Source organism: Aquarana catesbeiana, linkage group LG04 (genome assembly GCF_042186555.1).
Source record: "Aquarana catesbeiana isolate 2022-GZ linkage group LG04, ASM4218655v1, whole genome shotgun sequence".
Lineage (NCBI taxonomy): Eukaryota > Metazoa > Chordata > Amphibia > Anura > Ranidae > Aquarana > Aquarana catesbeiana.
In genome coordinates, this window is record NC_133327.1 from 525,028,187 (window position 1) to 525,043,449 (window position 15,263).

General features: G+C 39.2%; 1 protein-coding gene across 2 annotated transcripts in view; it reads left to right on the forward strand.

Annotated features, from left to right (window-relative positions):
• STXBP5 (syntaxin binding protein 5) overlaps positions 1-15,263 on the forward strand; it is a 723,304-nt gene that overhangs the window by 168,945 nt on the left and 539,096 nt on the right. For both annotated transcript variants that reach the window (XM_073627823.1, XM_073627824.1), the window contains exon 4: positions 3,877-3,977. In XM_073627823.1, coding sequence (XP_073483924.1) covers positions 3,877-3,977 — 101 coding nt within the window. The remainder of the gene's footprint in view (positions 1-3,876; positions 3,978-15,263) is intronic.

A 15,263-nucleotide genomic window follows, 5' to 3' on the forward strand; every position in this document is an offset into this window, starting at 1 on the left:
ACTAAAAAAAAGGGATTTACTTGGAATAAAAAATGCAGTGTCCAAAACGTTAAACAAAATCAGCTCCGTGTCAAGAAAAATGGAATAAACAAAAAATTAAAATCTAAAAAATTTATAATCGCTAATAAAACAGTTCAAGATCCACATTTAACCCTCTAGGAGCAAGGATATCTGTTAAATAGATCCACTCTGTTTCCTTTTTGGATAATTCTCTCACCAAATTGGTACCCCTCCATGAGGGTTTAATGTAGTCTATACCCCAAAATTTAAGACCAGCGGGGTTCTGATTATGGTAGATTTTAAAATGTAAAGATAAATTATGATCTTTAAAACCAATACGTATATTGTGAATGTGCTATGCTACCCGTATTCTCAAAAGGCGTTTGGTTCTTCCAATATATAATAAGCCACAAGGGCAAGTTAGTGCATACACTACATGTGTCGTATTGCATGTCATAAACTGTTTAATCCTGAACTCTTTGTTATTGGAAGGGAAAACAAAGGTCTTTACCCCTCTAAGTGGTCTGCTCACTTCCCTGCAGGCTTTACATCTCCTGAAGACAAAGAACCCCTCCTGATCCCAAAAGGTGGGAAGATGGCTTGGGGGGGGGGGGGGTTAAGGACCTTTTTTACTACTGCATCTCCGTAACTACGACCTCTACGGTATACAAACTTTGGTTTAGCTGGAAGAACCGTAGCCAGAGATCTATCCAAAAAAAAAAGACATGCCAGTGTGTATTAAAAATATTTTCAATTTCTCTAAACTGAGTGAAACGAAGAAATAAACGCCCATTCGTGTTCCGTATTTTTAGATCCTGAGGTATCATCTTTCAGACACTCATCCCTAGGGATCAGTCCAATTTCTTCTACTACTGCTTCTAAATTTTGTTTTTTATATCCTTTCTCCAAAAATCTATTTTTTAACACTTTAGACTGTTAGATAATCCTCAGGTGTTGAACAGTTCCTCCTCACCCTCATCATCTGGCCCTTAGAAATATTCCTGAGCCATAGGGGGCAATGCCCACTGTGTGTGGGGAGGAATCTGTTCCTGTCAGTGGTTTTGAAAAAGACTCTAGTCTGTAATTTATCCCCGGCTCGGTAAATAGTCACATCGAGGAAGTTAATTTCTTCCTTACTCCACTGGCTCGTAAGTTTTATATTGTTTACATTCTTGTTCAGATAATCCAAAAACGCACATAATGAAGGTTCAGGGCCAGACCATATCAGTAGGAGGTCATCGATATACCGTCTGTAGAAGTGGCGTTCGCTCCTTCTATTAGGCTGGATTCACACCTATGCAGTTTTAGTGCTTTTTGCATTTTGCAGATTTGCACTACAAAACGTGTTCCATAGGAAACCATGTTAAATGGACTGTAGTGCAAATCTGCAAAATGCAAAAAGCACTAAAACTGCATAGGTGAGAATCCAGCCTAATAGAAGGAGCGAACTCCTCTTCTACAGATGGTATATCGATGACCTACTGATATGGTCTGGCCCTGAACCTTCATTATGTGCGTTTTTGGATTATCTGAACAAGAATGTAAACAATATAAAACTTACGAGCCAGTGGAGTAAGGAAGAAATTAACTTCCTCGATGTGACTATTTACCGAGCTGGGGATAAATTACAGACTAGTCTTTTTCAAACCCACTGACAGGAACGGTTTCCTCCCCACACACAGTGGGCATCACCCCCTATGGCTCAGGAATATTTCTAAGGGCCAGATGAGGGTGAGGAGGAACTGTTCAACACCTGAGGATTATCTAACACAGTCTAAAGTGTTAAAAAATAGATTTGTGGAGAAAGGATATAAAAAACATTTAGAAGCAGTAGTAGAAGAAACTGGACTGATCCCTAGGGATGAGTGTCTGAAAGAAGATACCTCAGGACCTAAAAATATGGAACATGAATGGGCGTTTATTTCTTTGTTTCACTCTGTTTAGAGAAGTTGAAAATATTTTTAATACACACTGGCATGTCTTGGTTTTTGGATAGATCTCTGGCTACGGTTCTTCCAGCTAAACCAAAGTTTGTATACCGTAGAGGTCGTAGTTACGGAGATGCTGTAGTAAAAAAGGTCCTTGACCCCCCAGTAGAGCTGCACAATTAATCGTCAAGAATCGTTATCGTGATCTTGACTAAAGTGTTTCACAATTCTTTCTATGCAAAGAATTCTCTCTGCTCTTCTGAAGCCACAGCCCTCAAAAGAAAGGAAGAGAAAAACCAGGCAGTCTGGCAAGAAACAAAATATTCTTTCAGTTGAACTTAAGTATAAACATTGTAACAATTTGTCAATGGAATAGACTTTGTGTGTAAGTGAAAAAAGTTTAACCACTTAAACCTTTTTCTGACATTTGTTGGTTTCAGGTTAAAATCATTTTTTTTGCTAGAAAATTACTTAGAACTGTCAAACATATATTTTTTTTAGTAGACACCCTAGAGAATAAAATGGTGGTTGTTGCAATATTTTATGTCAAACTGTATTTGCGCAGCGGTCTTTCAAATGCAATTTTTTGGAAAAAATTACTTTAATGAATTAAAAAAAAATCTAACCAGTACAGTTAGCCCATTTTTTTGTATAATGTGAAAGATTTTACGTTGCGAGAATCGTGAGAGAATCGTGATCGATTTTTTTTCTAAGCAAAAAAAATCCTGATTCTCATTTTGGCCAGAATCGTGCAGCTCTACCCCCCAGCCATCTTCTTACCTTTTGGGATCAGGAGGGGTTCTTTGCCTGCAGGAGATGTAAAGCCTGCAGGGAAGTGAGCAAACCACTAAGAGGGGTAAAGACCTTTGTTTCCCCTTCCAATAACAGAGTTCAGGATTGAACAGTTTGACATGCAATACGACACATGTAGTGTATGCCCTAACCTGCCCTTGTGGCAAGTTAGGGCAATTGTAGTATTTGTAGCTGCTGACTTTAAATTTTTCTCGGAAGGAGCCTAGAGTTCCTTCTCAATTTTTTTTCTTCTTTTTTCTTTTTTTTTTTTTTTTTTTTTTTTTTTTTTTTTAGTTCTAAAGTCAAAAGGATTTTTTGCCACAATGCATTAAGGTAAAACAATTCTACTGGTGGCCTCCCCTTATGTTACTGGCCAGATTACCAGGTGAAAACGGGGGGGGGGGGGGGGGGGGAGCTAAAAAACGAACTCGGCCACCACATCTGATTGGCAAGCTGCAATATATTTTGTTGCTTTGGGTTTAATACCACTTTGAGTAGCTTTTTCTGCTCCCTGCTGTTCATTACCTGCCCTCCCCAAAAGTCTTAGGGCCTGGTAGCATTGGCATTGTATTAAAAATGGCCATAGAAGTGAAAAGTTGTACTCCTGCTATGCCAACACTTTTTCGTGCATCAACTTAGATGCGCTCATTTGCATATGAATTGTTCCCTGAATGCAGAATTTCCGTGTTTTGAGTAATATGCTATATTCGCATGTTTTATACCGATGCACAAAACATGTATATCTGAGCACACGCTTATACAGCTATTCACAGCTATGGCCAGCTGTATGCAAACCTGCGGCTCCCCAGATGTGGAAAAATGCTGTGATTTTGTTAGTGCATTTTTTCAGCCTCAAATAGTCCGTATACAGGTCTTTCTGTGTGCTACCAACTGGCAATATTTGTAGGCTTTCACTTTTACTAGAAGGGGTATTATGAAATACATTTCTAGGTGCCCAAATTTTTCCAAATACCACTTTTCCTGCCTCTTAAATTCTGGAAATAGTCATTTTTAAACCCAGTAGAACTATGGCAGCTCCCGAAATGGATTAAACTGTTGCCATTTTATAGAGTGCATTGTAAGCTATCAGTGTAGCTTTTGAACTTTTACATTTGCCTAAAATGTTATTTTTATTTTGTAAATATTTTTATTAAAGGGAGCGCTTGTGAGTGCCTTGACAGATGACACTTTACACCTTTGGAATCTGCGACAGAAGAGGCCCGCCATATTGCATTCATTGAAATTCAGTAGAGAAAGGTAAGAGGAGAAAATGAAGTAACCATGAATGTTAATGCAGTTGATTTTTTAAATACTTTGATATATTGTTTTATAGGTTTTAACAGGTATGTGGTAATGTTTTTTTTCTTGGGACAAGCTGTTCGTGGTGACCTCAAGCAGTTTTTTAATATTGGTGATCTATTTAAAGAATGCACTAAACAAACAATTAAACTCTGCAAAATGCTCACCTCCACTTTTCAGTGATGCAACAGTTACTTCCCTCTTCAGCCGCTGTCCTGTTCGCCCCAGGCTACTACTGGGTGCTGGATTTTTGGTCTCTTGAGAAAAAAACAAAAAGGCAAAACTATTAAAAAAAAAAAAAAGCCTTTAGTTGTACTTTAATTTCCATTTCTCATTTGTCTATATGGAGATCTGATTTTCGTCATATGCATTTAATGTCTATTGGAGCAGTCTTTCACTTCACTGTAGAGTCTTCATTATTAAGTAATTTTCTGGTACACTTATCAAATGTTTAAATTCTTAATAAATGTCTGCTTTTGTGAATTTTCTTATCACCGGTGGTGGAGCAATATACCTTCAGTGTTCCTACTTGTGTCTGTGTGATGTAGTGGAACATTTCCACAGGGGTACCTGCTTCTATAAGAGTGTCACTTTAACGTGTGCCCCCTATTACAGCAGAATAAAACCTTTTGGCCTTGATGGGCAAGCAGTGACATTTGAACCTTTGGGCCAGATTACATTTATTTCTCTAACGATTTTATCATCTAATTTTCAGTTTATGTAACATCATAAAAATACCTTGATGCAGCGCAATACAGAATGATAAACACTCCCTTTTAATTAAAATAAATTATCCCAGAATATGTTACAACCTGTATGATAAATCAAATAAAATGTCCATATATTGCAGTCCACTGAAAGTCCTCCACCAATGTGTAAAATTCTCAATATCTTCCACCCATTCAGAAGATGCACACTCAAGTCTTTATTGGCTTGTTGCCCCTGTCTGGGCTATATGGATGTTTACTACTCTACGCTCTCCTGGCAGTGCCAAACTCACCGTTGGGTTGCATGTAAAAAAAAGAATGTGACCGATAGGGCGCTCTTTGTATAACCCTTTTATTTAAAAACTCATGTCAGGCATATCATATAGACATTGACTTTATTATTATTATTATACAGGATTTATACAGCGCCAACAGTTTGCGTAGCGCTTTACAAGGTAGGTAGACACTACACCAACAGTACAATTCAAAACAAGAGGGATAGAGGAGCCATGCTCCTGTGAGCTTACAATCTAAGAGGGAGGGGCTGGTGAAACAAAAGATGAACTGATGAGGGGAGTAGAAGATTTGGTTGTTAGCTGGAGGAAGGATAGTCCACCCTGAAGAAATTAATTTTTAAGGATCGCCTAAAAGTATATCTTCCTTCATACCATGCAGCTCCAAGGTTCCCAATGACTCCTACTCCTATACGTGTTTCACTCTAAGCTTCAACAGTAGGCCTACTGCCAGACAAGCCCAATGAAACTTGAACATTGAAGCTGCATGCCACAAAAATGGAGTGCCTTCGCCTGGTGTTTTAAATCTGTGTAAATGGAGCCGGTTATACAGAGTTTAATGTATGCTTGCCTATGCTCCAAAGGTTTAATCCCTGTGAGGTATCTTCTCACCATCTTCTTTTGCAGTCTTAAATGGCCACTGTGAGATGACATCACTCCTGTGCATGTGTGAGTCACTCATTCTGGCACTGTGCCAGAAGTGTGGATGGACCTGCTGATGTGCAGTGCTGTGTGTATTCAGCAAATGGCTGCGCACAGTAAGGCAAGTTTTATTTTTTCACAGAAGAGGCATTGCATGCCTCCTCTGCAATAAAGAGCCTGCCTGTTTGCAAATTTTATTTTTTAATTTAGTGCCGCTTTAACCACTTCAAGCCCACGGACGTCATATGACGTCCTGGGCTTTGAGCAGGTATATCTGAATGATGCCTGTAGTTACAGACATCATTCAGATCTTGCCGGTTTCAGCCGACGAATCTCTACACCATAGCAACGATCATAGCGGCCGTTCCGCCGCTTGATCGTTCCTATGGGAGGCGAGAGGGGACGCCGCCGCCCTCCGGTGCTTGCTCCGACTCACCGTTACGATTGGTGAGGCGGTGAGGGGATCCGCTGGTGCCGGATGTAGATCATAGAGATTTCCGGCGGACCAGATGGTCCCTGGTGTCTCTATAATCGTCGGAGGCCGGGCGCGATGTTATGACGTCACGCCCGGCCTCTCCATTCAAAAAAAACGGCGCCGCTTCGGCTGGGAAGCGGCGATCATTTTATTTTTTTGTTTATTTCAGGCTTTCCAGCCTAGTGGTGAGATATGGGGTCTTATTGACCCCATATCTCACTATTAAGAGGACCTGTCATATTGCTATTACAAGGGATGTTTACATTCCTTGTAATAGGAATAAAAGTGATCAATTTTTTTTTTTTTTCAAAAAAGTGTCAAAATAAAAAAATAAAATATAATTAACAATAAAAAAAAAAAAAAAAATTTAAAGCGCCGCTGTCCCCGTGTGCTTGCACGCAGAAGCGAACGCACACGTAAGTCCCGCCCACATATGAAAACAGTGTTCAAACCATACATGTGAGGTATCGCCGCGAACGTTGGAGCGAGAGCAATAATTTTGGCCCTAGACCTCCTCTGTAGTTCAAAACATGTAACCAGTAAAAAAATTTCAAGCGTCGCCTATGGGGATTTGTAAGTACCGAACATTGGCGCCATTCCACGAGCGTGTGCAATTTTGAAGCGTGACATGTTAGGTATCTATTTACTCGGCATAACTTCATCTTTCACAAAATGCAAAAACATTGGGCTAACTTTACTGTTTTGTTTTTTTTTTTTTTGAACACGAAACCGTTTTTTTCCCCAAAAAAACGCATTCGAAAAATTCCTGCGCAAATACTGTGTGAGATAAAAAGTTGCAACAACCGCCATTGTATTCTCTAGGGTCTTTGCTAAAAAAAAACATAATGTTTGGGGGTTCTATGTAATTTTCTAGCAAAAAAATGATGATTTTTACATGTAGGAGCAAAGTGTCAGAATTGGCCCGGTATTGAAGTGGTTAATATTGCCCTTGCAAACCTCCCAGAATTTTAAAGCTGCAACATTTTTAAAGGATAATTTCACCTTTCTGAACATGTTAACACATATTTAGGGTGTAACATGTTTAATATCTGCCCCTTCGCCCCCTGATCGTCCCCACCTTGTGACAGTGGGCCAGGTATCTTCTCCCCGCACCCGCTGTCATTATGCAAAAAGGGTGCGGACATGTGGAGCTTCAGTAGGACAAGGAAAACCTGTATATGGCGTTGCATATTAGGACTACTTTTGTATAGGAACAAGGGTTATGACAAATAGTATTTTGTCCTTGTGAGACGTAGTTACTTAACCACAACTTGCCCACCTGTATATCCCCTATAAACAGAAGCATTTTTCCCTTTATGGTTCTGTTCAGAAATTTGTCACTACTTAGTTTAACTAAACTCCCTCTTAACAAACATTTTTATTTTATCCCTCCCTCTTACAGAAAAGCTGATCATTTTTATTCTACTGTTTACAATTCTTTTCATGTTACAAATCAGCACTTGGATTTCAAGCCTAGGTCAGGCCCTGTGGGTTAGTAACACATTGGGGTTGATTTACTAAAACTGGAGTGTATAATCTGGTGCAGCTGTGCATGGTAGCCAATCGGCATCTAACTTCAGCTTGTTCAATTAAGTGTTGACAAGAAAACCTGGAAGCTGATTGGTTTCTTTGCAGAGCGGAACCAAATTTTGCACACTCCAGTTTTAGTTAATCAACCTCACTGCCTCCTGGGATACCTGTGATGTAAAGAACCTGCCACTGTGCAGCTTATGTGCACATGAGTGGCAGATTTGGGCACAAACACTACCATGTGGTATAGTGGAAATTTGCCAGAAGCTAGCAGAATTCTTTCAGCTTGTGTGCCTAATGCCCCGCCAATCTCTGCCGGGTCCTAAATACCTGAAAGACACCGATGATGCATATGCACACGTGCCATAGTTTTAAAGATGGCGGTGGGGGGAGCCAATTCCATCAGTGGTTTTGTTCCGCTTTAAGATAACAAAGGAATACATATTTTTAAGGGCAGACAAGACTTTTTTTGAGTGACAGTCTTCCAATTCTTTTCAATGTAATCCAGGTCAGAAGGACTGAACATGCTGCACTTGTCCTGTGTACTTTTGTTAGTGTTTGGCACTGCCAGTGTCCTCAACTAGTGAAAGCACCCTCAGGGTAATTTTGCTGGGTTGTGATCAAACCTATACACCCAGGGAATCCAGCACAGTCATGCTGTGATCTGTTGCTTCTCTGCCACACCCTGAGTTCTATGCTACTCTATTCGTTTTCTACGTCATTTGGAGGCTGCTGTATATTTTGGGTGCTTGCAGCTGGCTGCAATAATGTGTTGACAGGTCTGACGTCCTTGAGCCACTCTCTGTAAGCTGATTCCTCTTGGGGTATCTGACATTGATATCCCAGGAGGCTGCTAGAGCACAGTAATGCTTGTTCATGCCTAAATAAGTATTTCAAATTTACAAACTAATTTTATAGCAAGAAACATTTCAAATTGTACTTCTGTTTTGATGCTTTTTTTTCATGCTGATCGTGCCAGTTCTAAGCCAGTTAGCTAATTTCTAGAAGAGGAATGACAATGCTGCTAGATTGCTGCTGCTGCTGTAGCCTCGTTGCTCTCTCCCTTCAGTAGGAGTGCATCAGTTCTATGAGTGGTGTAGTCCCATAGGCAGTGTCATTGTGATGTGTGTTTTTTTTTTTTTTTTTTTTTTTTTTTACCATGTTGCTTGGATGTGATTGTAGCTCGGACCTAGGATTTCATAGGATTTCATGTGAGCATTTACATAAACCTCAAACATGTAGTTTGTAATTCACCCAGCCTTTAACTACATAGCAGGGCTGGATAAATGGAGAATAAAACCCACAAAAGTTAGCCTTTTATTTTGCTGTCACAGCATTGCATTCTGTTTTTAAAGTAACTTCTGCCCCCTAGACTAAACAGATTGCTATAGACTGTATTAACTGTCCACAGCTACGGTATTCTCTAGTGAGAAGGTATATGTACAAAGATGGGTTTCTGCTGATTATATTGTTGTGAGCCTGTCCTCATCACTGGCCCTAGGGGCTTACTATTTATAATGGTTAGAAGATGTGTCATTTTTAACAGTTTCATAGCTTTGTGAAGAATATCTTGCATTCAAGCTTAAATTAATTTTATATGGTGCTTGTTCTATGCAGAAGAGATGTCCCAAATATGTTAATCTAAATTACATCATGCTGAAGGTTAATGATTTAGTACATCCTCACTAGTGGTTCTCGCACATATTGCTAAGCATTGATGTTGCGTTTCATAGTAAATGAGTTTATTCAGTGGGCTTAATACTTTTTTTGGCCTCTTCCCAGATTTGATGGGTACATCAATACCTTCACATACACTTTATACTATGTCAGCTGAGTAGTGATTTTTTTAAGTTATTAAATATAGGACGTGTAGTCATAAGAAATGTGTATATTTTTTCTAGGATATAGATAAATGGAAATCATGCTATTCCTGGAAGCACAAACCTCTTCATTAGAAGCAGGGTATGTGTGAGCAATTGCAGAATGAGGATTCTGTATGATAGCTGATGTGATTTTAATAGTTGTCATCTGACACATGTTGGGCAATTAAGTGTGTGTTTTTTTTTTTTTTTTTTTTTTTTAGAAGCATACAGTACATTTCACTATGTGAAATTGCTCAATGTATACAATTCCTACACTACCACTTTATATAAAAGGCATGCTGAATTAAAATGGAAAATTAAAGCCATGAAATGTGTACAGTTAAAGCGGTTTACCTGTTAAAAGCCTTAAAACAAACCTGTCGCTCCAGCAAACAGTCAGAAACGTGTATACATATAAAGTCTAGACCCTGCCAGGCTCCCTACTAGTAAACTTTTTAGGCTCCATGCACACTAGGAGCAGAAAAAACGTCAACGTTTTTAGCTTAAAAGACACAAATAGAAAACATATTGTACAAAGCTTAGGTGAGTCTTTGAGAGTTTAAGAATTTTAGTTTATAGGCGTTTTTTGCACTACACGCCCCTCTGCAAAAGTTTTACTCCCAAAATAACCAGAATGCATTTCACACTGCATTGCATTTTTTCTAAAAAACGTTGAAACTTGACGTTCAGAAGAGATAAGAGAAGTTTAGGAGAGACAGACGTTTTTACAGCTCCTAATCTTCTCCATAAAATGCAATAGAGAAGTTTTTTTTTTTTTCCTGCCTCTGAACGTCCCTGACAGAAAACGCCTGTAGAAGTCATAATGTGCAAAGACACATAGAATACAACAGAAGTGCTTCTAGAGGCAGGAGAAATAAACGTCAAACGCCTATAGAATCGACGTTTAAGTCCAGTGTGCATGGAGCCTTAAAGCTGAGCTGCAGCCAGCAGCTAAATACAGATGTACATGTATGAGAGTTATTACCTGCCAAAGGATTTGTATATGTCAGTTCACTTCTGCAATTTACATTTACATAGCACTGGCATTGAGAACATACCTATCTGGCAGGGCAGAAGTCCTCATATATTTTATTTATATTTATTTTTTTGGTACAGTTCAGTAACACTTAAAGGGGTTGAAAAGGTTAATTAAAAAAAAAAAACACGTTATATTTACCTGCTCTGTGCAAGGATTTTGAGCAGCCTCTATTGCTCCTGTTCTGGGGTGCCCCACCGGTGCTCCTGGCTTCTTCATCGGGTGCTCCTGAGTCCCGCCGCTACATTCATTGACACAGATAGCAGGCTTCAGCCCTGCCCCCCGCTCCAATGTCACTGATGACTGATGGCTCCTGCTGCTATCAATCTCTCAAATGAGTAGAGAGACAGCGGCTGGACTCATGCACATCGCTGGATTGTATTGGGTTCAGGTAAGGAAATAGGGAAGGTCTGGGTTCAGCTGCAGCAAAGAAGGTTATTCACATAATGTATTAAGGTGAAAAACCTTAACTCTACAATCATTTTATAAGGTCGTATCTTTGCTACAACTTTTGACTGAACAATAGAAGTAGAAAACTGAGCTCATCTGTCTGCTCTTTAAATTGGTATACTCCTTGTTGGCTTATTTGCTAAACTTGCACAATTGACAAGTTTATTCAGTTACTTATCCCTTACCCAGTCTGAGCTCTACTGTGCAGGGATTGCAAGAGTTTGTCAAATAGTTATTTACACAACTTTCACAATATTTTTATTGATACAAAGTTCAGTTTTATATGCATCATAGCTCTGAAGCCCTCACAAGTTGGAGACATCTACTACTTTTTTCTTTCTGTTTTGGATAGTGAGGAAAGTATTAGACCTTCTGTCAGGTTTTACTGCTATCAGTGTTGGAGAGATTCCTTCATGCCTGTTTGCCCCAGGACAGTAAGTGGGGGAGAAATTTCCTTGACGGCAACAGACTAAAGTAAAAAATTATATAATGTTGGAGATTAGTTCACCTTAATTTAAAAAAAAAAAATTCTGAAAGCGTTCGACTGCTTAAACTAAGGCTGCACCGATACTAGTATCAGTGCCGATACCGAGTATTTGCACAAGTATCGGTACTCGTGCAAATGCACTGATACCTGAAACCGATATTTTCAGGCTCGGCTCTTTGAGCTGTCAGTGGGTCTCCCCAGTGTTGAAGTCTGGTGCTGTCAAAAAAAAAGCAGCCGGCAATGTTTACTACCAACATTGCTCAGCCCTGAAACACTAAAATAAAAAGAAACATTATTTCTCTTTGTATATTTCTGTTTCTTTTCTGCAGATCAACAGGATGAACACGTGTTCCTCTGTTCAACCCCTTAACAATCCTTAATTTACTCTAATCAGCCTTAATTAACTCCCTGTTCTCCTCCATTTAATTATTTTCCAGATTTTTTTTTTTTTTTCTATTGACGTCCTATTTTATAAACTAAACAATTTAAAACTTTTGTTTGCTTTGTTAGTGAATATTTTTACATATACATATATATATACATTGCAAATAGTGCTACATTCAAAAAAAAAATCTTATTTCATTTGTAAACTTTTTTCAATGCTTTGTACCATTGCTTACAGCTGAAGTTAAAACAAAACTGTTGCAGTAGGTTTCGGTAATTGGTATCTACGAGTACTACTAAAAAAAAAAAAAAAAGTGTATCGGTACTTGTACTCATTGTAACAAAAAAATGGTATCGGTGCATCCCTAGCTTAAACAAATCAGATTTTGGCCAAGCATACCTGTAGCCCATGTGCATGTGCTGAAGCCTGCCTCAAACGCCACACATTGAACCCCACACATTTTCTCTGCCTAGATGAGCTCAGGGGGAGAGCATTGCAGTTGCTGAGGTCAGCTGCAGTGACAAGAGAATGCTCTATATGTGCGAGGTTTAGAAAGATGGCACTCACGCCTGTACCACTAGGGGGCACTTGTCCTACGGGCTGGTCCGTTCTAGAGAAGAGGACCGTACCGAGCTGCAAAAAATATCAGGTTTAATTTTTGCAGCTTTGTCTGCCTGTTGCAGATTTTCCTTTGTTCTTCCTTTTGGTTTAATGAAAATAAATCTCTCTAATGGTGCCCCAGTTAGCTGTAAAACCTGACACAGGAATTAACCTTTACCCTTTCTATCCAAATCTAAAAAGTTAGGAAGAATTAGAATCCCAGTTAGTGCTTTTTTATTTATTTATATATTTTTTTATGTATAATGGTATACGGTACAGGAAAAGCTGGGATATTGGTCATTAGTAGAAAATAGGTTCTATATTTAAGGCTTGTCCATGGAATCCAACCCCATAAAATCAAAGGGGTAGCATGGTAATTCAGTCTTGGGTCTGTATTTTTCAGTCTCCAAGTCAGCGGCTCTTTCAGTCTCACTCAGGAGTTAGAGGGCAATGAAGATACAAAAGACTGTTGCCTATAAGGGTATCAGTGTCAAGTTTTAAACATCCAGCATGGAATCAAACTTAAAAAAAAGATTCTTGCCTTTCCTACTACATATGCTCCCAGCTACCAATCTGGTGCCATCCCTGCTTTACTTGGCTAACAAACCTGTTTGCTTTTCTGTTTTCAAGATAACTGTGCAGCTCTTTAACCATTATGAGGCTGTAGACCCATCCAGAAGCCAAGATCCAGTCACTTAAAGGAAACTTATGAGCACTGAGACTGCCATTGCTGACTGTTTGAAATTTCTAGCTGCCTGTCTGGCAATTGTGCAGATGAGGACTTTTTTTATCTGAATTTTTTTGACCTGGAGCCTTTGGATCTGCCAGGCATCTAGGATTTAGCAATTTGCTTTAGCACAATTGAAATCTTTTTCAAATTGTATGTCCACGTTGTAGAGGCTTGCCCTCACTGTCCTTGTGACGTGGCAAGAAATTGGGGAAACCCTTCTCCTACTGGGGACATAGATTCCAATAAAATAGCCCCACGCTATTCAGTGCTAGAAAAAAAAATGGTCAGCATCTACCTTAATATGGAAGTGGATCTGTACTTTAGGACATCAAGTAAGTGTTCCTCTTGGATCTCCAATATGCACATTACACTTCTCCCATCATACGCAGTGCAAAAACTTCCAGGGCAGTGAAGCAGCTTTTACAAAGACATTCCAGTTATATAACGGAGGGAATTGCTAAAATGATGCTTAATGTAATTGAATAAGCTGTGGGACCATAAAAGCCATGTTATTGTTGGGCCTGGCACATATACTGACTGTTTTGATGTGGGAGGCAAGTGCTTTTTTTCAGTTTTGATGAAACGGTCAAGTTTGTGTCCACTTTGCACTAGTGCTTGGTGAAATTCTTCAATGCCACACTGTATGTAGCGGATACCTGTCAGACCTGGCTGTCACTGACAGCTCTGGTCTTGCTGAGGAAGACCATTCAGTGATTTTTTTTTTTTTTTTTTTTGTCAGACATGGCATAATATTTACAGGCAGGCCAGGGTTTTTATTCACCAAATAAGCAATCAGTTTGCAGATGGCCACAGGTCTAATATGGTGTATTTTGCAAGTACAATAATAAGGGAAATTAAACCTTTTTTTTCAAAATATTAGGTCTATAATAAGTAGCAGCGTTTTTATTAAAACCGGGTACCAAATAAGAGTCTTTTTAAAGTATTTAAAAAATTATATATTTTTGTAAATTAGTCAGTGTTGTGTGGAGTTTAATGCTAATAACACTGCTATGCTCGGCCGAGGCATCTAGTCATGTAAGTTAAAGGATACATCAGAATGTAGATACCTTGAGTGGATGGTAGTGGAAACAAGGCTGTTCTGCTAGGTTCAGGGCTTGCACAGGATAGGTCCATGTAATACATACATCGTTTTAAAATGATTGATTAGCCCCTTTAGAAATCTTTTATTATCTGGCTATAGAAACCACTTAAAGTGATGCTGTCATGAGGGAAGTTGTAGCGCTGTCATTGCAGGCCACCTGGCTAACTTCCTGACTTTCTGATTTCAAGTGCCTTTTTAGTCACACACCCAAAGTAAACTTCCTGCAAAAGTTTAGGAATTCCTTATCCTTATATTTGTTCTGGGCTCACGGTATTGAAGTTGAAGTTTCAGCATGACTTTCAGGGAACTGGCATTCTCATAGTTCAGCAATGGCAGGCCACCATGATTCTCACATGAGTTCCTTTAAACCAGGGGTCTCAAACTGGTGGCCCTTCAGCTGTTTCGAAACTACAAATCCCATGAGGCATTGCAAGGTTGACAGTTACAAGCATGACTCCCACAGGCAGAGGCATAATGAGTCATGTAGTTTCGCAACAGCTTGAGACCGCCAGTTTGAGACCCGTACTTTTAAACAAATCTTGAATTGGCACATCTGTCACGTTTAAATCTTATTAGTGATGCCACTATAAAGAATAACTTGCCTCAAATCTGTTTGTAGAACAGTTTACATGCTCCTTGTTTTCTTTTTGTAAAAGAAAAAATAATTTTTCGCTAGCATTTTTTTTTTCTTTAAATATAAGATGGCATCCTCCTTTGGAATAATTTGGAATTCCTTTTGGAATAATTATTTAAAAGCAAGATTTTGTTTGAGATATTTGCATGATGGTCGAGTGTGGGAGAACAGCCTTAATCTTAAACTTCTAAGCAAGGAGCTTTACGGTTTTCATTAGCTCCACTCCCTGCTGCTCTTCTTGTGTTCCCAGTAATAGTGTTGCTTGGCAGCCACCTCTGCGTGCGCATCATTCAAGCAGTAGACCTATTTAT